At 42.9% G+C, this 22,298-nt stretch overlaps 1 protein-coding gene across 1 annotated transcript in view; it reads left to right on the forward strand.

Annotated features, from left to right (window-relative positions):
* The window catches only part of FGFRL1 (fibroblast growth factor receptor like 1), a 166,984-nt gene that overhangs the window by 79,747 nt on the left and 64,939 nt on the right, over positions 1–22,298 (forward strand). The window contains exon 3 of the mRNA XM_039723820.1: positions 1,123–1,395. Within this exon, the coding sequence (XP_039579754.1) occupies positions 1,123–1,395 (273 nt within the window). The remainder of the gene's footprint in view (positions 1–1,122; positions 1,396–22,298) is intronic.

Consider the following 22,298-nt stretch of genomic DNA (forward strand, 5'->3'; position numbering starts at 1 on the left):
TCCAGTCCTGCAAAACATCAGGAACAGGAGTAAAATATGAGGGAACAGTTCCAAACCCCACAAATATCTTGTGGGTTTTGGGTGCAACTCAGCATCAGCAATCCTTAGCAAAACATTTTGTCCTTGTGCAAGAACAGGGCACTTATTATCACACCCATTAATAGACTATTCTGGGAAGAGCACTGCTATTGCAATCTGTGTAGAGAACTTGTGCAATTAATGAAAAGGCAAAAAAGGCAGATGCAGGAAAAATTCTCCCAACTTTTCAGAGCCTTGGGAAGGAATTTCAGTTGGAATTCAGCTGTGGGAGCATTCCCACTGTTGGAGCCTTTATCACTTCTTTTTTCTGATTGTTGGCCTGTCCAAGTGCATCCTGTTATCATGTAGCAAACAGTGTTTTTAGTCAGATATTCCAGGGACACTCTCTTTTGTATGAAATTATCACCTTTTACAAAGAGCAAATATTTGTCAAGTGGGTCAAACCGGCAGGGTTGCTAAGGAAATTTATAAAAATACCCTCTTTTGGAATTTGGACTGTAAGCAATGTTAACATGAAGCTGTGCTTTTATTGAAGCACTACCCAATGAATGGTCTGTGTTCAACAACTGCAGGCTTATGTGTCTCAGATAAAGCCCATCTGGTGACTATTAAAGGGAATTACTGTACATACAACATGAAAGAATTAAAACATTTGGGGGGTGTGGGGCAGTGTTTTGTTGGAAGTACCACTCCTGTTACTAATTTTACCTTCAGAATAGGTGTTAAGTTTAAAACAACTACAGTTTCTTTACCAAACACACCAGGAAAGTTTGTGTGTTGGGCTCCTTCTTGTGACAAGAATATGCCGGAAATTTTGGAAAAGCAATAGAGCCTCAGAACCAGGCTTCCCTGGTGGGTTAGTGTGAGCTGCAAAGCTACAGCTTCAGGTCTTGCTGTATCCCTCTGTAACTGCTGACATTTTCAGCTTTGGTTGTCAGTGATTTTTGGTAAGCACCTTCTATTCTGTACAGCAGTCAGTGTAATGGCCGGATTGATGACTCGGCTTTGAATCAGTGCTGTGTCACTGGCAAAAGTCGTAACAGAAAAGTCATAACAGCTGTTCCTGTCTCTGCTCTTTCCTAGGCCCCCCAAGGATCGCCGATAAAGTGATTCACCGCCAGTCCGTGAGGCTGGGCAGGACCATCAAGCTCCTGTGCCCAGTGGAAGGCGACCCCCCGCCCCTCACCATGTGGATGAAGGACGGACGGACCATCCACAGCGGCTGGACGAGGTTCAGGATCCTCCAGCAAGGGCTGAAAATCAAGGAGGTGGAGAGTGAGGATGCGGGGACCTACATCTGCAAAGCCACCAACGGCTTCGGCAGCACCAACGTCAACTACACGCTCATCGTCATCGGTGAGCGGGGCTGGGCAGAGCCAGGCCTCGCCTGCTCTGGGGCCACAGGGCTGATTTCCATGTAGCTGTCAGTGATGGCAGGTTTGCTCTGCTAATCATTCACCGACCTCCACTCTTAGCTGGCCCCTTCCAGTGTTTGAGGATTGCCAGAGCTGGCTGTGCTGCTGCGCATCTTCTGCCGCAGCCGGCTGCAGGCAGATAAGATTGCAGAGTGCCAAAGGTTACACGTAAACAGAAATGATGCAATAGCCACTGGGGTCCAGATCACAATGAATTCCACACAGGAAAGGCTGTGTGATAAGGAGAGGTCACACTGATCTTTATGTTTGCTGTTGGAACAGGATAGCTCTCAAAACAAATGTTGGAGCACCCATATGAAAACACACAGCGGGGAGATCCATGTGCTGAGCTGTTGTAAAGCATGGAGTCTTCAGGAATAATAATATCTGGGTTGAAACAAAGCTCTGAGCTGGCATGTAACCCAGGGATGCTCAGCTCCTGAGAAATCTTGGTGGAGGCAGGATTAAAAAAGCTTCAGATGCTGTCTCAGTGGTCGTGGGTTCACTGGCAATGCTTTTGACCATTTTCAAAAGGCTTGCTTGGCCCAGCAATGAGATTTCGGGGCCACTTGCTGGGCTGAGCATTCCCAAAGACTCCCAGAGGTATTTCTCTGAGTAATCAGAGATTCCTCTGCAGGGGCCGCCACAGAAATGTGCTCATTGGTGCTTGACTGGGAGAAGGAAAAAAGCTGGGTGAAACTCAGTGTGTTTGAGGATGTTGAGGCAGCCAAGGAGGGTTACAAAGCAGGGGGTGAGATCAGATATCTTGCTCACCTTTTGCCTGATCAGCGTCCTGAGCATCTGGTCTACAAAGTTCTGTTTCTCTGAGATGGTGGGAATGAGAACAGAGTTTAGGGCAATTTCCAGCTGCCTACTGGTTGGCTCTTGGCCTGGTTTTGTTCTATTTCTCCTTTTTCCTGTTTGCAGCAGGAGGGGGAACTGCTGTGGGCTCAGGGCATGTAGCAGACACTTGGTGCTTCTTGATGGAGGATTATCACCTGATAACAGGGTGATTCTTGGAAAATGCATTTTGCTGCACAGCCAGTATAAAAAAGGGACCAGAATGTAAATATCTCATCTGGAAAGAGATGCTTCTGTGAGGGAAACCCTTTGGTGATTCCTGTAGCATCAGTGGGATAGAGTTGCAAAAGTCATCTTATAGTTTACATAGTTTGAGGATTTGGTTTTCCTTTCACCTCTTTCTTAGCCACATTCATCCACTTCTCTCTGCTATACTGAACAAACAGGGGGAAGTGGAAATAGTCTTACAGAGTCATGTCTATACAGACTTCAGACTCTTGGCGGTGGAAAAATGAATGCTATAGGAGACTGCTTCAGGCCAGCTTGTGCTTTTGCACTATGTGGAAGTTGCCAAAGTCTTTGATCTCTTGTGTCATTGTCTACCTTCTATAAAGCTCAAGCCAGATCCCATTATTCCAGGGTAGAGGCGTCAAGGTATCTGTAAGTCAAAGAAGGCTCTGCCTATTCTTGGTAGCACAACAGAAGCAAATGAAAATAAAAAGCCAGGAGGCACAGGGTAAATGTTGGACTAGAATTCAGGAAAGATTGGGACAAAAACTCCAATTCAGTGCTCAGGGAAATTGGATTATCAAATATAATTGTGTTAAGAACAATGGTATTAATTATATTTGGCACTGAAAAGCCCTGGGCAGAAACACTAGTTATTTAGAGCTTCATCAGGCGTCTATGGAAGGAAATGGCAAAATCCAACTGGCCTCTGTGGGTGTGAGATTGAGCCCTATGCAAACAAATATTGATCCCCAAGTGCCAAGAAAAGGGTAACTTTAACCTAAATCTGTGTCAGACGTATGGGCTGAAGTATCATTCATTTCCACGCATCCTTGTTGTAAATACTGGCTAAACCCAGTCCTTCTTTATACTATTTTGCACCCTCTTTCCTCGTCTCCCAGTGTGCCCTTGTGCATTCTTGTTGCTCAGACCATTTCTGATGGATTACTTACATCCCCTGTCTCTAGTGGTACAGTTGTGTTCATGTAGCGTTTCAAACCGATTGCTTTTCACTGGAGCAGTTTCCCCTGAAAACAAATGTTCCCCTTGTGTCTTTCTTGTCAAGCTCTGCAAGTAAACACAAGGTATCACTGACTTGCTCTTTCAAAGGACCCAGACATTTAATGCAATGACCAGATGCTCGTGTTCGTCTTGGTGAAAAATACTTTTGGTTGAGAGAAAATCAATCCCTTGTTGGTTTTTGAGAAGGAGGCAGTGTTTTAAAACCAACTGCATGTCAGTTTTGATGACGGAGATCAAATTGATGGAGCTGTTTTGTTTGTGCTCTGGAAAGCACAAAACTTCATTAGGCTTTTTGAACCATATGGCTTCTCTATTTTCCCACTCCTTCAAAGGAGAAAAATCCCTCTTATTCCAGCTTTACTGCTAACACCAAACATGTAAAACCACACAGGTGTCAGACATGGGCAAGGTGGTTAAGATATTATTAGATCTAGAAATGCATTAAATGATTAATGGAACACTAGGACTTAAAAGAATATAATTCATTTGACATGAGAGCATTCTGGAAATTTAATCAATAATATCTGGAAAATATTCAGTAGCTGATTGAAAGGTTTTGGAGTTACGCTATATAACTCTAACTGAGCTCTGCCACAGCACTGGCAAGTGAGGAACTGTCACCCCTGTGTTGTTTACATGGAGGCTGCAGCAGAATAAGGTGATGGTTTAGCCAAATCCTACAGAGACCTGTGAGTGAATTCAGCAGTATCCAACCTCTCTGCCTGCTTTCAGTGCTGTGTAACTCTTACTAATCTTAACTTTTACTAGCCACTGTATTCCACGAGAGTACAGAGAACCAGCAAAAATCTGGGATGTTGTACAAAGGAATAAAAAGTGGGTTCTCCAACACTGGGGGATTCAGCAGATGTGGCAGAGATGAGCTCCCTGGCTGGACACTGTGAGATTTAATAATTCAGCTATAAGGCTGTTTGAATGTCCCTTTGTGGCTTCAGGACAGATCCTGTTTGCCACCAGCCAGCTCAGTGAATGAGCAGAACAGACTTAGGTGTGCCTCTGCATGTCTGGAGGCAGGACAGCTTGCCTGGCTGGAGAACCCCTCAGAATGAAAGTGCAGATGAGACGGATTACAGTGATTTTACAGAGGGTAACTGAGATAAAGAGAGACCTGGTGATTAGGCCAAGACCACATAAAATAGGAGCTGAATTGAGAGTTGAGAGTCTAAACCTCTTAAATCTCTCCCTAAAAGACTATTCCTACTTCATAACACATACTAAAGTCTTTCCCTCCTAATCTTGCATCTTCCTAGCTGCTGTTTTGGAAGTGAATCTTCTCTTATTCTGGGGTTTTGATCATCATTCTCAAATAAAGGCTTTGCCAACACAGATGGTAGCAATTGGTTTCTGCCCTGCTTATTTCCCCATCTTCTCAGGCTGCAGGGCCTGGATCCCAGAGATCCAAGGAATCTTGCTCTAATACAGCCTGCATGAAATGTAAGCCAGTAAAAGCAGATTACCAATATAAGTCAAAACTACAATTTCCTCTCTTAGCTATCCTTAATAGTTTTTGTGGCTCACCACAAGATTTGGGATGCCAATTACACTGCAGACGGATTTACAAATGCTGGAAGAGGAACTTTAATCAGTATTTAATTACATTGCAGTTATTAAGTACAATGGTTCCTTATTTTGGAGAATTATGCGTGGCTCATCAAAACAAATGTGCTATACCTTCCCCAAAAATTATATTTACAATGATGCCTATTAAATCTTATCTTTTTTTCCTCAACTGAATTAATTCTAAAGGTGTGAAAAGTAACTTTATTTAATTTATAGCTGGTTGGTTGAAACCTGCGGTTTCTTTACTGCATAATTAAAAAATTCCTTGCCAGTGTGCTCTAAAAGGAAACTTAAGGCCAAAGAGGAAGAAAGAAAGTGCTGAATAGCTACTCCTTACTTGAAAACTGTCCACCTTGTGTGCTGAAGGGAGGCATGTTCTGCAGAAAAAAATTAGCAGGTGGTGGTGTAACTGAAGCCTCTGTCGAGCTGTGGCCAGCTTGGCCAAACTGTGAGTTTGCACACATGGAGCCACACTCCAGCCATCAGGCCCTCCCTGGGAAAACTTAGCCCAAATGGGTGAGCTTTTCCTGACTCAAAAATAACTGAGAAAACAAAGTATTCTAACATGGAAGTGCTGGAGGACCTCCATTACTGCTCTCTCTTGCAATAATAAACAGTTCGAGTTCCAGGAGTTCGAGTTCCAGGAGTCTGGACATTCTCTGAAGGGAAAATTGTTTGTGAACAGCTGTAGGAAAACTATAGGTAAATATTTATGCAGTAACATAATGACCTCTTTCACTGATACACAACACAGAGGACTTTTCACTTGCAGAAGTGTTGTAGGCCAAATCCTGCAAGGTGTGCCAGCATTACAACATGTGGGGCTATTGCTACAGGTGCTGCCAGTAAATACTTCTTGCATCAGTTGCTCAACCAGGTGATGAAAGATCAAACTGTCTCTATTTTCACATCTGCATCCATGTTTCTTACTGCTTTCTGTAGCAAAGGGGGAAAAAAAAAAGGCAGCAGCAAGAGCTTGGGGCTGTCACCTTCTTGCTTGACTTGGTGTTTGTAAACTGCCAAGGACCCATCTTGCTTGGGTGCATCTCAGCACAAAAAATAATCAACATGCAAGTTCAAGAAACAGCTTCTCCCGAATTTCTTTTTCTTGCCCTATATCTCTGACCGCTGCAGTTGTTTATTTTGTTATTTTGGGGTTTTTTTGAGGGTTTTTTTTTTTGTTTTTTGAGGAATAGTTTGGTGAAGAATTCGTCATCTATCCAGTTCATATCCCCCTCTGGTCCTGGCCCTCTGAGGGACCCAGTCATTTGGCCCCATTTGGGCTGTAGAGTAGTAAAGTTTTGATACAGAGAGCAGGAGGAAAAATGCAGCTTGTTTTCCTAAACCACTGATGGGCTGTTCAGAATTTGAGCTACATCTCACTTTCAGACAAATCAAATTTGCTGTTAAATGTCTGCTGTCTGTCTATTGCAATTGATTGCTTCAAGAATCTGCCCTGACATGAGATGATTTATCTTTAAAGTAGCTTTTTCCTGCTGAGCCAACTGCTATTTTATGCTTTTTTACAGCTTGTCCAAAGACAGCTCTCTTTGATAACAGGCATGTGTGAAAAATTTGCATTAAAATAACAATTTTTTTTAAACAGTCAGCATAAGTATCCTGAAAAAATTCATGGCCTTGTCTGAATGGATATTTATTCTTACATTCTTTTTTCTCCTTGTAGTAGTAGAAAATACTGTGTGAAAAAAAACAAAAACAAGTACAGTAAAACATGGTTTGCATTACACTTCTGCAATGAAGTCATCAATCCGTGTCTCAGAACTCATTTACAGTGCAAAAGCTGAGAAAACATTTCTACCCAGAGTCAGGTGCCACCAGCCATCTTGGAAAGGCATGACAAATTCATTTATGTTTGGGTTTTGGCCTCTTAAGAAACTCTGGGGACCAGAGAGAGATTTGCTCAGCAAGAAGATGTGAATCAACCCTGAGTCAGCAATGTGTGCTCCAAGGGTCTGCTAATGCTAAGCAAAAATTGAAATAAGTCAACACTTCAAACATAAAGGGAGGAAATATGCAGTTTTTGCATTTGAGAACAAGCTGGTGTAGCCTGTGCTGACCATGGTATGGAGTTAGCAAAATGTCTTTAGTGCATTTACTGCAACATGAAGTGCAGAGGGCAGTCCATCCAGCGTGGGACCATTAACACAATCACAGGACATATAATCAAGGCTAATGATGATTAGTCAGTTGTTGTATGGAAATGAAGAGTTCCTTGTGACAATAAACAGTTACAAAGTTTGTGTTTAGTTTGTTAAGGCCCCAATCCAGCAGCTGGATCTACGTTGGTGGCCTCCCGTGCACACGCAGGGTGATTAACACCAGATGAGGATCTGGCCATAGCCACTGATGCTTAGTAATGGTTGTGGTGCTAATTAAAGCTCAGATTGGTTTGGGCCTTTGGGAGCTGGGCAGAAGGGGGAGCCTTCCCAAAACCCAGCCATTGGAATTATTGCACAAGGACTTCTTGTCAACGTGTGATGAGGTGCCACCGTGTCACCCTCTGTGGAGTTGTAGGTAGAATAGCAAGAGCTGCCTTACTGGTGTTGCCAGGTGAGGGAATCCTTCATGCCAGCCTGTGGGAGGAGACTGGAAATGGGCATGAATAGATCTCAGTGAATAGAGGAGTCAGTGAACTGTGTATATTTTCATGTTTTGATGCAAACTCATAGCTAAAAGCTGTTCACTTGGAAGTGAAGCTCCTTTTCCACTGGAAGTGACTCATCGTTGACTAATGATGCCTTCACCCAAGCAAGGGCTCTTCCTTCTCAGTGTTTATTAGCGTAGGCATAAAGACACACACCCTGGCCAAGCTTGGTGCTGCTCAGGGACAGCACAAGCATGTGAAAAGAAATCTAAAACCAGTCAGTGTTCCTACCCACTGAGCTTCAGCGGTTCCTCACTTCTTCCTCATTTGAGAGATCCAGCTCAGAGTCCGACAAACTCCCTGTCCAATATATACAGCTGTAAAATGTTCATTGTCCTGGGAAGGGAAAGAAGGAGAAAGAAATATGCTGAAATGAAAAGGTATGACTATTGCTGCATTGCTACAGAGAAACAATTTCACTAGTTTTCATCATTTTGATGAGTGCTGCACTAGACAGCTGTCACAACAGCCCATAACAATTTGTTCTTGAAAAGCCTGCTCCATAAAGAGGTGATGATATGAGTGCCAGTATTAGCTGTAACTATCCTAAAAATGACTGATCAAAAATGTAACACTGAGTGTTTTGACTGATGGTTTTGGTGAACGGGTGTAAAAGGCTGGAAAATACCACAACTGGGCAGCAGTTTTGTTTCTTCCAAGTCTAGATCTATTATGTAGCTCAGTGCTAATGCTGTATAATGTCCACAGTTTTTACAAGATCTTTGTTCGGTTTTATTAGTTTCATTTGATTTTATACCAAACTTTACAGTATGCTTATCAATACATCATGTTCTGGCTAACAAAAGCCTCACTGTTTCGGGTAGATCTCTTTTTTCCCTTCATGAAGCTGTAACATAGAAGCCAAGCTAAGAAGGTGACAACACCTGTTCACAATTTAAAGGAAATGAAAAGCTTTTTTTTCCATGGATGTAAGCATGAAATTCATACATATATGTATGGATATATAATTTCCCTCCATACTCCATCCTGTGGCAGACTGTGGCAAACCAGGGCTGCAGCCAGTGTAAATCCCAGGCATGCAGGACATATGGATGCATTTAGCCCACAATCCTTTGCAGATGCTTCGGAGTGTGTAGTGGCTGCTATGCCCGTGCAAATAGCAAGCTGCAGCTCTGCTTGCTGCATGAATATTGTTTGGGAATGAAAGCAGCACACAATACCAGGCAGGCTGACATTAAAACCGTGTTTGATCTGAGCAATTTATGGCTTCCTTCTGTTAAACGATATTAATAGAAAGAGCCTCTGATCCCAGCGAGTTTGTGGTGTTCATGTTGGGTTTTTCTCGTCAGTTTGTCTGAGGCTAAAAATGTCTCTTGCCTCTGACTTTATTAATCAGAGCTGTCTTGGTGCAATCCTCCATATGGGCAGTGGGTGGAATTTCTCTGTTGACAGTGCAGTGCTGATGTGCTCAGACAGAGATTTGTCCACATCTGCATATCCACAATGCTGAGAAATATCTGTGTTCCTGAGTAAAGCCAAGGCAGTCCCTGCTCCAGGCTGGTGATCTCTATGTGTGTGGAAGGCAGGCTTTCCAGAAGTGGTCTAGATTCCAAATCAAGGTTTGCTCTGGCTGCAGAATAGTAGTTAGGAGTCTTTTAATTACTAGCACCCCAACTAATGAGAAGCCATCAAGCTAATTGCAGGCCTGGCCATCAGCAGCTTTGAGATATCTACCACTTTGCCAAGCATCCAAGATGACATCTTCTCCAAGTAGTAGGGTCTGTCTGTTAACTTCCCTACAACTACTGCTGTCCTCCCCTATTCCTGACAGTTTTTCCTTGGAAGCTGTGCTCCTCCCTCTGCTTCTTGCTGAAGGCTGGGAGTAAGGGATTTAGCATGGCCTCTCAGAAGACCACTGAAGCTGAGTTGAGCTTTGTGGGCACAGTGTCTCCAGGAGGTCTGTGCCAGAGCACCATGCCCCATTCCCCTGTGCCACCACACAGCTCTGCTGTCCTCAGTTTGCACAGTAAATACCACAGATAGTGGGGTTTTAGCCAGATTTTCCCTTTGGTATCAGTTAACTCAGAAATACCCAAAAGGCACACTTGTAAATTAAAGCACAGTGAAGAATATTTATTATAGAGTGAGCAGTGCCAAGTTGGACCAGTTTATAACTGGTGTAGCTTGAATGTTGTTTTTGGAGACTGCTTTTTTATGTGTAAGTGCACGTACACAGCACCAATTGCTCACATGCTGCCTCTTGATCCATGCATGTAGGTATGTTGCCTGTTAAAATGTATGGCTGCTGAGGAGCTGTATTTTTACATTCCTGTAGGGTCTGGTTCTCTGCCTTTCCTGTGCTGTCTTTGGCATCCACATCAAGAAAAAGATGAAAAAAGGAAAATAAAAATCAACAAAACTGCTGAAAATTAGTTTACAGACGTATTTTAAAATCCAATTTATTTTTGTTCGATGAGAGGAGGAACATATTCTGTGTTGTCCTTTGTGAATAATATCATTGTGCTGGAAGGCTTTGATTCTTCCTTCTTTATAATAATGTGGGTTTCATAGTGAGAAGACCTGAGTGTTTACATTATACACTTCTTGGCAATAAAATTGGAAAAGAAGAGGAAAAAAAAAGTACTAATCCCAGGAGTTCTGAAACCTACACTCCTTCTTAAACGTACCCTGTTAAAGACATTAAGTCCCTTGCAAACATCCATCTATCAGCAGTTGAGAGTTTGTAAAAGGCGTACTTTGTTCTGAACTCCCTGCCCTACTGATTATGCACAGTTCTTTTATTTTGAGAATAGGATGACGACCCCTTAGCCTGGTAATGATGACAGATTTATGTATTTTAACACCCAGACGCTGCTGTATTTGTTAAGGGCTGCCAGACTCCAGCAGTGCGGCAACCGTAGTTTATTTTCATTGTCAGTTTGTGCTGCTTTTTAAGGTGTTCTGCAGCCACTGGAAGCAGCACCACTGCTGCTTTCAGAGGTTGAGATGTCAGGCTGTTAAGAGCATAAGCCACCATCCTTGGACTGTTTCCACTCATAAAATGTCAGTTTTATTCTGGTTGCTCTGGCGGGATGGAACCTGTTCCTCGCACCGAAGCCAAGGAAAAGAGGGGAGAAATAAGCAGTAAAAGGAATCAGATAACACAGAATTTATCCCTTCACTTTCTACTCCCATTATGTATTTTTCAGCTCTAGAGATAATGTTTTAAAGAAAACCTTCTTTTAATATGCAGCAAAAAGCAAAGGACATAAACACACTTTGCACTGTTAAAGTGCTGTGTAGGTCAGCACATCTGTCCTCTACACAATGCATGTGTCTGTGATTTTTCTGAGTTGTTTTAAATTACAGCAAGTGACAGAACAATAGGGAGACAAACAGTGAAAACAATGCTGTTGTTTAATATCAAGCTAAATTATTAACAGGCGTCTACAGAAAATATTTCATGTAAATTAAAGGGAAACAAATTATTTTATTTTCCATTGCAATGATCCAGTGCAACAAAGGCAGTTGATGTGTTCCTTCTTTTCTTCTCTTCTTTTCTTTGATCTTGCTTCAGATATGTTTGTTTCTGTGTGTGTATGTAAAGTTCTTACAGACACACTGAAGGCTGTTAGGTTATAGAGCAAAAAATGCAGAATGTGGATGGTTTTCTGATCTCTTCTTGCCAACCAAACCACTAATTCTGAGTTTATCACACAATTGAAATGATACATAGGACTTTCATGGCTTTTTTTTCTTCCAGTTCATTGTTTCTCTGAAAAATGTTGTCAAGTCATTTGAACTATTGAGTTGAATCCATTTTCTGCTTGATTGTCAACAAAAGGCTTTGAAATATTTGGCATTGAATCCTCCATTGCGAAACTCTTTTGATTTGGAAAAGCACCACCACCAAATTCTTCATTGAGTTGTCTTTAGTCCAATATTGAATGTTTCTCTTCTTAAAGAGAAGCGATGCGACCTGGCATGTTGGTTTTATGTTGGGTTTTTTTCAAGCTGGAAAAAATTACAGTGACCTTTGCGCTGAAGTAGACAAAGCTCTTCGTCTCACCTTTGTTGAATGTGCAGCTGGCAGGAGAGAGGAGAACTGGTGGCAGTCCTCCTTGGTCACTGGTAGGGAACTGGGGGACTTGGATCCACTTCAGATGCAGGCTGGGATTCCCTGCTGAACAATCCCAGGAATCTCATGGAGGAGAAGAACGACGCCTCCCCAGTCCCCAGCACAGCCCAGTGTTTGTGCTCTGTTTGCAGTGTCTCCTGACAACTGCAAGCCCACTGCAGCTCTTCCTGGTAGCCCTGGAGTGTTCTTTGGCAGGAGAAACTCCAACCCAGGAGAAATTTGTGGCAACAGCATCAAGAGAGTTGTGTCAGCCAAGGTGTCTTGTGAGCTGCTTTGGTTTGAGTGTGGTTTTGTTAATCCCTTTCCTTCAAGGAGGTTTGGAAGATGCAGCAGCCTTTACTTCTGGGAACTGAAAGTGTTGATGGTGAATTTTGAGCTGGTCTGTCTTTGATTTGAAATGCGAGCAAGGTGCTGAGCATGCTCCTGGCATTGGAACTGTGTCCTGCTCACACTGGCCTCATCTGTAGGGACTCCATCACCCCCTTTCCTCTGGGATGGTTTTCAGAGCCTCGAGGGAGGTGTCTGAGAAACTCTGACCAAGACCATTGTAAAAACATGCCTGTGTGACCTTCAAAAAGATTGTGTTGTTTTCTGGGTGCTCTGTCCTTGGATAATTACAGAGAATTTTGTGGTGGTCCCTTGAGACCTTGCCATGATAAACAGACAAAAAAGCAACATCTTTCTGGGGTAGATGGGTAGAATTACATGAGAGTTGAATTTGGCCACTGAACATCCTCAGTACTGTCAGAGCTCGTGTGTATCTCATGTCCCTTCACAAGGAATGATTTGGGTACTTTTTATCCTTGTTCTAGGCAAAAGCTGCATCATGGACATGTTCAACTATGAATTAACCTGTTAAATCTTAAATACACAAATTGTGCATTGTATGGGGCTATTGCTATTCGTTTGTTTGACCTCTGTTAACTTTTCTTCAGAATTTTTGTCACTGATTGTATTCAAAGCTCCACAGTTATCAGGAGGATGGGCTGCACACTGGGCTGCTCACAAGGGACATTTTTGCCACCCTTCAGCATCTTCAGCAAGGGAGGGAATACTGCAGATCCTGTGACAACACCTCTGTTCCTCCAAAGCCATGTCATATCCTTGGCATATCCTGAAGGGGAAACTCTAAAAGTTTCACTAGATCCTTCCCACCTCGTATTTGCACAAGGCACTCTTCTGTGTTTTGGGCCAAATCTATTAATATTTTCTCATATTCTGTGGACCACAGAAATAGTTACAGACATGAGGAATAAAAGTCAACAAGATGCCTGCATGTCATTCCTGTTAGTTCTGCTGTAATCTTTTTTTAGAGTATTTTACTGACAACTATCTCCCTGGAGCTCTGTACCAGCTTTTATGACACTTGGTACAGGGAGCCTGTTTCCTGTGGAGAAACCACTAGTTTGTTTATTCCCATATGGAGTTCTGACTTGCTTTTTTGTATTGCAGATGTGACATGACACCTGGTGCCATCCCAGCACTCTGCAGGATGTGCAATGATAATGATTTAACTTTTGTGGATGTTGTTGCTTTTGGGCTTTGCTCGTTTATAGCCCCATGGACTTGGAAGGTATTTTCAAGACTCTTTACTTCACCCGGCCTGTATTGGGGGATCTGCTATTGTAATGCAGTGGGATTCTTTTCTCCAGCCTCAAATGCTAAACCATGGCTAAGGGGAGATGATAGGGCCAACTCTTTGCTGATGCTTTGGTCTCTGCTCTGAGTAGTAGGTGGATTTTTGGCCACTGCTTTTCTCAAGCCTCTCTTCAAATATAGTATGGCTCAGGCCGTGAGTGAAACGCTTTTCATGTTCTTACTGAGGGGAGAAGTGGACCCCACTTAGAGGCCTGTAGTGTTAAAGGAGGATGGTAAACTGAACTTTCAGCATTTTATCTCTGGGACCATCAAAGATAGCAGATAAAGGGGAGTTTTTCAAAAGCAGTCAGCCGAGGCTGAGTCAACCCCTTTTGAAGAATTCCCATGAACTTCCATGGGATGAATATTGCCATTGCTGAAAGCTTTGAAACCTTACCTAACCATCCAGTGACACTTCTTGAAAAATGTGTGTACTAAGCACACATTCCTGGGAAAATGTAAGTAGGGTTCACATGTGTTGAATACTGAGGTGCTTTCTCAGAAGCAGGTGTTTTGAAAGGAAATTGAGAAAATGGGTTTCAAAAGCAGTTTTAATGAGCTGTAGTGTCTCTGCCCTAGTCAGTAGGGACATGGTACTTAAAAGCTATTTTTTAGAATAGCTTCCTCTCCTGCAAGCAAGGCCTGACTGGTAAGTTGGCTGTGGCAATAAGTAATCCCCTAACAATAGTCTAGCACATTCAGCTGATGTGTGAAGTCATGCTGAGAACAAAACCACTGCTAGGTTTGCTGATGTCTGACTGGAGCTCATATGATGCTTTGGGATTCAGAATAGGAAAGCCATTTGTGTACCACCTCTGGATATGAGCTGTAACAGTTAAACACAAGCTAGAAGAATACAGAAGCTGAGAACTGAGACAGTCCCAAGGTTGCAGTAATCGATTTTTTTTTCCAGTTTATGAAAACTGGAGGCTCAAATATCAGGAATGCTGCAGTTGGATGTAGTCCATGCATGCAGTTGCCATTGGCTGTGGTGGGAAATTGATGGAGTTACTCAGAAGGAACGTATGTGAATGATGGGCAGGGTGCCCCACCTGTGTTGCAGGACTGCATCCTGGTACCTGCCCTCCTTAGCTTTAGGATTCATCTGGAAATTCATTGGACTCATTTAAAGGGAATGGCAAGTCTTGCAGTTTTTCAGGAAGGAAATGAAGGACAGAAGGAGCAAAAGAAAAAAACATTAAGGGAGGGACTTTTTAAAAAAAAATCTTTCCTCCTTTTTGCATTGCAGACACATTAAGTACTTAACATTTTAAGAGCATCCCCTGACTTAGAAAAGCTGGCAGAGATGGGATTCAGTATGAGTCTGCCAGATTGATTTACAAATCGGCCTTACGAACTCCTGCTGCTTAAACATACCAGAATGCGACAATTAAAGCCAACATCTGGAATTCATTGGTGGAGCTGATCCTAGATAAACATTAAATGAATGTCCATTTCCTTAGCATTGGATTTCCTCTGGCTACCACAGCTTAAGCAGTGTCATCCTATCAGATAGAGCTGATGCTGATAGCAGAGCAAATGTCAAAGTCATGAGCCAGATCAATTTGTTCTGTCTTTTAGCACTGAAACTAGGACTAAAGCTGGGCTGAAGACACCCACTGGTTTTTTCCACTAGACTGTGGGAATGGATTCCTCATCTCACTAACTTGGGCTAAGCTGGATGTGTGACCCTCTGTCTTTTCTATTCAGAATACTTCAGATTGTTTAGGTCAATCTCACTTGAGGAACTTTGTCTCAATACTTCTCTCTCTGTTTCCCCCAAACCTGACAAAGTTATTGAAGTCTCCCTCCATTCTACAAATCCAGAGAGGGATTTTGTTTGTTCATTTTTCAGAAACATAGAAAATCAGCTAATGAATTTGGGCCTAACTCCTAAATTAGTTGCAAATTACATAAATGGAAGCCAGTCACAACAATTACACATCTTCCTTTGCAACAGATGTTCAGTGTCTTCCCACTTTCACCAATCTGACAGTCAATGGATTATTCTTCCCACCTTTTGCCCAATCATTCAGCTTTATAAAAGCATCAACTCAGCACTTTGGTTTCCCTAGGGAAAAAAATTGCATGAATCTTTCAATTTTCTCCCCTCACTTTGTGGAGAGGCTGTATCCATGTGGAGACCATCTTGGCTTGGAAGTGAGTTTTCAGGAGGCATTTGGGTTTCCCATCTCCTGGTTCCAGCTCCGTGTGGGCTGTGCTTGCCATACCCCAGAGCTCTCAGTGTCACTGTGGCACCTCAAGGGCTGGTGTGTTTTGGGAAGGGATCACAGGCAGGTTCCCTGAATCACCCTAGGGAACCAGCGGGACGTTCTGTATGGAGCCTTCTCTCCTTGGAGCGGCCCCAGCCCGGCTGAGCTGGAGGGAGCTGTGACCCCTCTCAGGATGCAGAGCGGGCTCAGCACGGCGGTGCAGAGCCCTGGCACTTTGCAGTTTCCTCGTATAGAGTTGCCTGCTCGGGGTAGGCTCCAAGAGGCAGAGGTATTTTCCTTGCTGGTTGGCCCTTTTTTCCCCTTGTGGCTCTGCAAGTGTTAATCTGCAAGTGGAAACTGAAATGCGAAAGAGCTCCTCAGAGAGGAAAGATTCAGGTGAGTTTACAGTTGTGTTATTTTGCTTTGCTGGTGACTTCTGTCTGGTGGGTTTTCCAAAGCATCTGGTAAATACTTTTCTCTGTGTTATGGTGCCCAACAGTAGCCTGGAGTCCCAGTTTTTTCCTATAGAAGATAGACCTTTGAGGTCTATAAAATTTATACAGTGCACTTTCTGATTTTTATTAGCCTAGTAAAAGAGATCATATTTTGTGTGCTTCTGTATCTCTGGAACGTATGGCTGGGGAATTATTCTGCAGGGCACCAAGCTGCAGGTTGTGGTAGAAAATACTGATTTATCTGAGCTGTGAAAATGGTAGACCAAGCAGATAATGAAAGTCCTTGAAATGTTTCAGATATACACAGCCATTTTAGAATATCCCACAAGGGGGCTGTGGGTTACATTGTCATTTAGCTTTTAGTTGTTGCTAATTAGTTCCACCTAAATACTAATTTCCCCAGCCCATTCCTCGTCTCTCAGTTATAACACCCCAAAGAGTGAATTTGCTTTACTCTCCCTCTGTTTGAAAACAGTTTTTCATGGCAAGTGGTCTGTTTGTGAACATGCAGTGAATTCAAATACTTTAAAAAATGATTTAAAACAATTTAAAACAATTATTTTTAAAACACACTTGCTTCCAGGCCCAGCTATGCATGGGGAGATTAGGGCACAGCAGAAGGCAAGTCCCAGCCTTTAGAGTCTGAAGAGATAAAGTTGATCAAGGACTGGTGGAGTAAGAGGTACTAAAAGGTAGAGGAAGTTTCTAAACTTTGTGCAGAACACTGGTAGAATAAGTGACCTCTTTATGCCTTCTATTAGTTTTTTTCTCTGCATTGTTTTTCTTATCTAGGCAGCTAAAAAAGGAAACAAAGTATTGGCCAGTGAAGCACATGTTGTTTAGTAGCCTGTTTCTGTTCAAATAGAAATTTGTTCCAAGACTGGGCAAGTTATGGTGCTTGTGACAGGGCTGGAGAAGAACATGGACTGGAAGGTAGATGTGACTTCCCCCTGCAAGATCAGCCATGACTTTTACCTTGATAATAAGGAAAATTGCATTCTTCCAGTGAAGGAGAAAAGGAATGGTAGAAATGCGTATGAAGAAGGAATAAAAGGTTTTTTCCAATACTTGGCCTAGGCTGGAATGTGTAGTTGTGCACATTCTGCTCAGCTCCTTTGTTTGGTCATTTCCAAAATGACCTTATGCCAATACACTGACAGATGTGGGAGTGGAAGGGATCATAAAGTGTCACTTGGGTGAGATGTTGGGGTGTGTTTTACCACCCTCTTATTCTCCCCTGGGAAGATGATACCATCTGCACAGTCTGTACACAACCTAGAACTTGCTCTGTTGCTTTGTGCCTCTTGCAGTGATGAGGAGGCTGAGCATGGAGCTGAGGAGGCTTTGGGTCTCTGTTTCCTCTGCCCAGTCCTGGAGGTGCTGTTAGAGGGAGATGCCACATCCTCCTGGCCTCCTTCTTCCATGCAAAACGCCACTAAATTGCTGAGTCTTCACCACAAACATAGGTGAGTCCCCTTACCACCACATGGAAGAAATAACCAAATTCTTTGGACTTTTGTTCACTAAAGGCCAGGGGAAGGTAACTCTGAGGTGACTCTGTTTCCTTCTGCATCATTTTTCTGACCTAAAAATAACACTGTGGCCCTTGTGGTTGCCATTAGGGTTATTTAGTGCTGCAGTCTTTTCTTTTTCCCCTTCTCCTTTCCAGAACACTAGTGCTGCTGAGCAGAAGAACTGCCCCATTGTGCGAGCCCAAAGGAAACACTGCATAGAAAATGTGAGGAATTTTTAGGCCATGATATGTTTGGACTAGGAAGCAGGGGACTCGGAGGAATGCAGAGTACAGTTCCAAAAATATTCCTTGCAACAGCGCTCTTGGTCAGTAACAGTTATTTTTGTTGGCCCGCCAGCTCTCTGGAGCAGGGCTGATGTCATTCCCCGGCACGGTGGAGGTGGGAATACAGAGAGTGCCCTGTGGTTTTGCAGGGCTGAGAGTGGACAGCTGAACCAAATGCCTGCTCCTGTCTCAAATGCTCTCTCTGTTGTGAAAAAAAAAAAAAAAAAAAAAAAAAAAGTAAAAAAATAGGGGATTGTGGGGGTGAAATAATTAAGAGCACCATAAAACATTTTCTGTAGTCGTAGTCGCTTCTTTTCCTGTGAGCTCCCTTCCTCTTAGATCTGCTGCTTTTCTCCTCTCAGTGATTTATGTGCTTTGGAGTGCTTTTTGGGTAGTGTTTATGATGTTAGACTGCTTTTGTTATTAAAAGTGATCAAAAAATAACTTACAGTGCTCTGGTATCCTGAGCATCTCTGGCTGAGACACAGGCATGTGAGCATCTTCAGAGTGATTAAATAAGCTGATAATATGCCCTAGAACACCTCTGGAGAGGAAAACCAGCTTTTTTTTTTTTTTTTTTTTCTGTAATACACAGAAAAGAGAAGTAAAAATCTAGGAGCTTTTTCCTTGCTAATGACTGTCAATGCTTATTGTGATCTTGGTGATGCTGAGTTGACTTCGATTTAGAAGTGAGGAAGAGGCCAAGAAATAGAGAAATCTCAATTTTCATTAAAGGTTTATCTAGGCTGATAGGCTGGTAAAAGCTGTGTGCATCCGTGAGTGGTATGAACCCAGCATAACGTAACTTCACCTCAGTCCTTCATAATCTGAATTATGGTCAGCACATTAACCCAGGGACAGGGGTGGCACATGTTGGACATGTGGTAAGGAGTTAAAAACCTGGATTTTAATCCTGGTTCTTGTATTTAAGCAGACCATTTAACCGTGTGTGCCACTGGTTATTGCTTTCTACCTGGGTCTTATACACGACACACATGTACCCCTAGAGGGACTGTGTTCATCCTCGAGGAGCTCTGGTTTTTGTTTTGGCATCTGGATTTAATTGCAGCCACACTTTGCTTCTTCACAGCCCCAGTGAAAGTTGTGTCTCTTGACTTGACATGAAGGGAAACTTATTTGAGCTATGGGAGTGGTCCAAAAGTCCTCTGTTCAGATCTTTATTGCATCCTGTTTTATGGAGAAAGGAAGAACCCGTAAAAAACCCACAGTGCTGCCTTTCCTCAGCCAGGTATCTTGGGGCTGCAGAGGGAAGAAAACTGTACAAAAAACAACCCAAAAGCGTATGAATGCAAAGGTTTCCTAACCTTGAAACTTAATTTTTGGGTTGATAGAATCCATGCAATGCTGACAGCTATACAGTGGCAGGAAATTATTAAAGGTGTCAGGTTTTCCATTTTAATTCTGGGAACACCCTGGCTGTAGATTTCCTTGAAAATATTGCTGAAATGGTCCCACTTTCTAAATTGGAAAGATTTACAATTTACCTTTTCTGTTAACCTCTTGTTCCTCAAAAGGTTAAGTAAGGGAAATTCCTCTTTTTAACACTGGTAGCTGTTTGACAAGGTTTCCTTAGCAGTGGGTAACAGTGGATTTCTCAGCAAATGCGCCAATGTAATCGTAAAAGAAACATTAACTTGCAAGTTGTCTACAGCAGTCTCAGAAATCTGCTTCTGTCATATAATTCATACACCCTGTTTAATTTTCATGTTGCATAATGTACCAGAATAGAATAGCATATAATAGAACAGATTACTTCAGTTGCATGGGACCTGCAATGATCATCTGAGGAATTCAGGGATGACCAAGTTAATGTGTGCTGCTAAGGGCATTGTCCAAATGTCTCCAGCACTGACAGGCCCAGGGCATCAACCACTACTCTGGAAAGCCTGCTCCAGTGTTTGAACATCTTGGGTAAAAAATGCTTCCTAGTGTTTAATCTAAACTTCCCCTGGTGCAGCTTGGATCCATTCCCACATCCTGGCAGTGGATACCAGGTAGAAGAGCTCAGCTCTTTCCTCTCCACTTCCCCTCCTCAGGAAGCTCTAGAGTTGCTCCTCAGCCTTCTTTTCTCCAAACTGGAATAATGAAAGTGCCTAGGTTGGAAAATACTTTTAAGATTATTGAGTCTAAGTAATAACTCTGTTCCAGTTCTTGACCACCCTTGTGGTGAAGAAATTTTTTCTAATGTCCAGTCTTAACCTCCCCTAACACAACTTGAGGACAGTCAACTTACACAGATAAAAATAAATATAAATATAATAAGGATAAATATATACATATATGTATGTATGTATAAAGGAGAGTGGAGTCTGGTAAATTTTGTGTTAGGAAGGGGCTTCAAGCTTACCTTTAATCAGGACATCTTTCATGGGGCTTCAGGCTTACCTTTAATCAGGACATCTTTCCTCAAGGTTTGCTGGGGAAAAGATGGAGCTTTGGTAATGTGAGATAGAGGCAGTGGAGGCTGCTAGTTCAGGTGCAGGGTGGTTGCTGAGTATTGGAGTGCAGGAGAAGGAAAGGATGCTTCAGTGTTCTTGAAATGTGAGTGGGATCTTGGGCAGTGATATGCTGGTAGTTAATTTGGATTAAAACTAGAGCATCTGCGGGAAGTACTGGAAAGTTGATGTCTCTCTAGGAAGGAAAGGCTCTTGAAGCTCTTGGAGAGTCTGGAAAGGTTCTCCCAGGACTGATGCATGTTTCTAGATTTCTGTCTATAAGAGCTAAATAACCAGATGTGTATTCCCTGCATGGATTTAGTTGGGACGGGTTAAAAAAGTGGTGTTTCATCAGAACTTCTTGGTTTGTGTGTGAAGCAGCCATGGAAGGCCAGGGGGAGATGATGGGCTGGGGAATATGTCAGGGTTAATAGACCAGTCAGTCTCCTGATTAGCTCTGCCCTGGCAGCTGCCTAGTAGTCAGCTTCCAGTATAAATAATCTTTCAGCTCCGGGGTTGATATTTCCAAAGCTTAAAATATGAAGGCCATATTGTGCTCTTTCTCAATATCATGACCTTAATAGGTTTCCAGTAAGAGCTGTAAAAGCTGTCCCCACACCCGCTCTGCTTTGTGACTTGAAAACATCTGTGCAACAGTGCATGGCTCACTGTCCTGGACAGGACTGGATGGAGACCAGTGCCTAATTGGAGAAGGAAGGTCTTTGATGTGCCCCAGATGAAAGACATCAGATGGTCTCTCTAATTAGTCACTGAAGTAGATTTGGAATTCTGAATCAAGTGGAATCAGAAGCATTAATGGTTGTGGCTAAATATTTTTAGAATAGAATAGGCTATTTTGATTGGAAGGGACCTACACCAACAATCTAGTCCAAGTGCCTGATCAATTCAGGGCTGACCAAAAGCTAAAATATTGTTGAGAGCATCTCCTAGAACACTGGCAAGTTTGGGCATTGGCTGCCTCTCTGGAAAGCCTGTTCCAGTGTTTGACCAACCTCTTGGTAGAGAAACCCTCCTTGATGTCCAGTTTAAGCCTTCTTTGGCACAGCTCTGAACCATTTTTGTTTCTGTTCTTCAGTCAGTCAGATAAACTGCTGTGACTGGGTGTAGTGACCTGTTGGGACACATACTGAAGGAGACAATCAGGACAAAGGAAGCAACAGCACATTGTCCTGCACTGGGAAAAGCAGGCAGAGAAGAGGGTTTCAAGAGAGTGTTGGTAAAAGGTCCTGAGTCCTTCTTTTTAAGGGACTCAGTGGGGAAAGTTATGGACACCCTACGCTGACACCTAAACCATCAGGAGTTTATTGATAAAAATTTCTGTGGTATCCATAGAAGTTACCATTAAAATTGAAACAAGGCTGTTCAGAGGAGGTTTTATACTGGCTGGAGCACCAAGGGAAGCTGAGACATTTTTGGACTTAAGGAGTCCTGGCCCTTATGAAGATGGTGAAATGGGGAATGTGCCAACAGTTTCCTGGAGAGCAGAGTCCTGTGTGTCTCCTAGAGCCTTGCCATGCTATTGATATGAAAAAGGTTTATTGAAACAGGGTGTTCTCATAGTCACTTCCTCACACTGTCGTTGCAGCACCCTCCCCCAGTGAAATTCCTGCCTTTATTTCAGTCATTAGCAGATCCCCAGTTTTTAGACAGCTGTTTTCCCCAAGGGCTGCTCTGCAGGGCAGGTCATTGCAGCCAGGACCCTCTAAAGAAGATTTCTCTGTCTGGATTGTACTGTGAAGCAAAGCCGGCAGTGAACACTGGATTCATTTTCTGTGTTATTGTTAGAGTGAGCTCTTTATAACCATTCAATTTTCTTTTAAATAAATCCCATTTGGAAAAACAAATCCTGCCCATAAAAGCAGCTCTCTG

The sequence above is a fragment of the Passer montanus genome, unplaced genomic scaffold (assembly GCF_014805655.1).
Source record: "Passer montanus isolate IOZ18808 unplaced genomic scaffold, ASM1480565v1 scaffold51, whole genome shotgun sequence".
NCBI classification, from domain to species: Eukaryota; Metazoa; Chordata; class Aves; order Passeriformes; family Passeridae; genus Passer; species Passer montanus.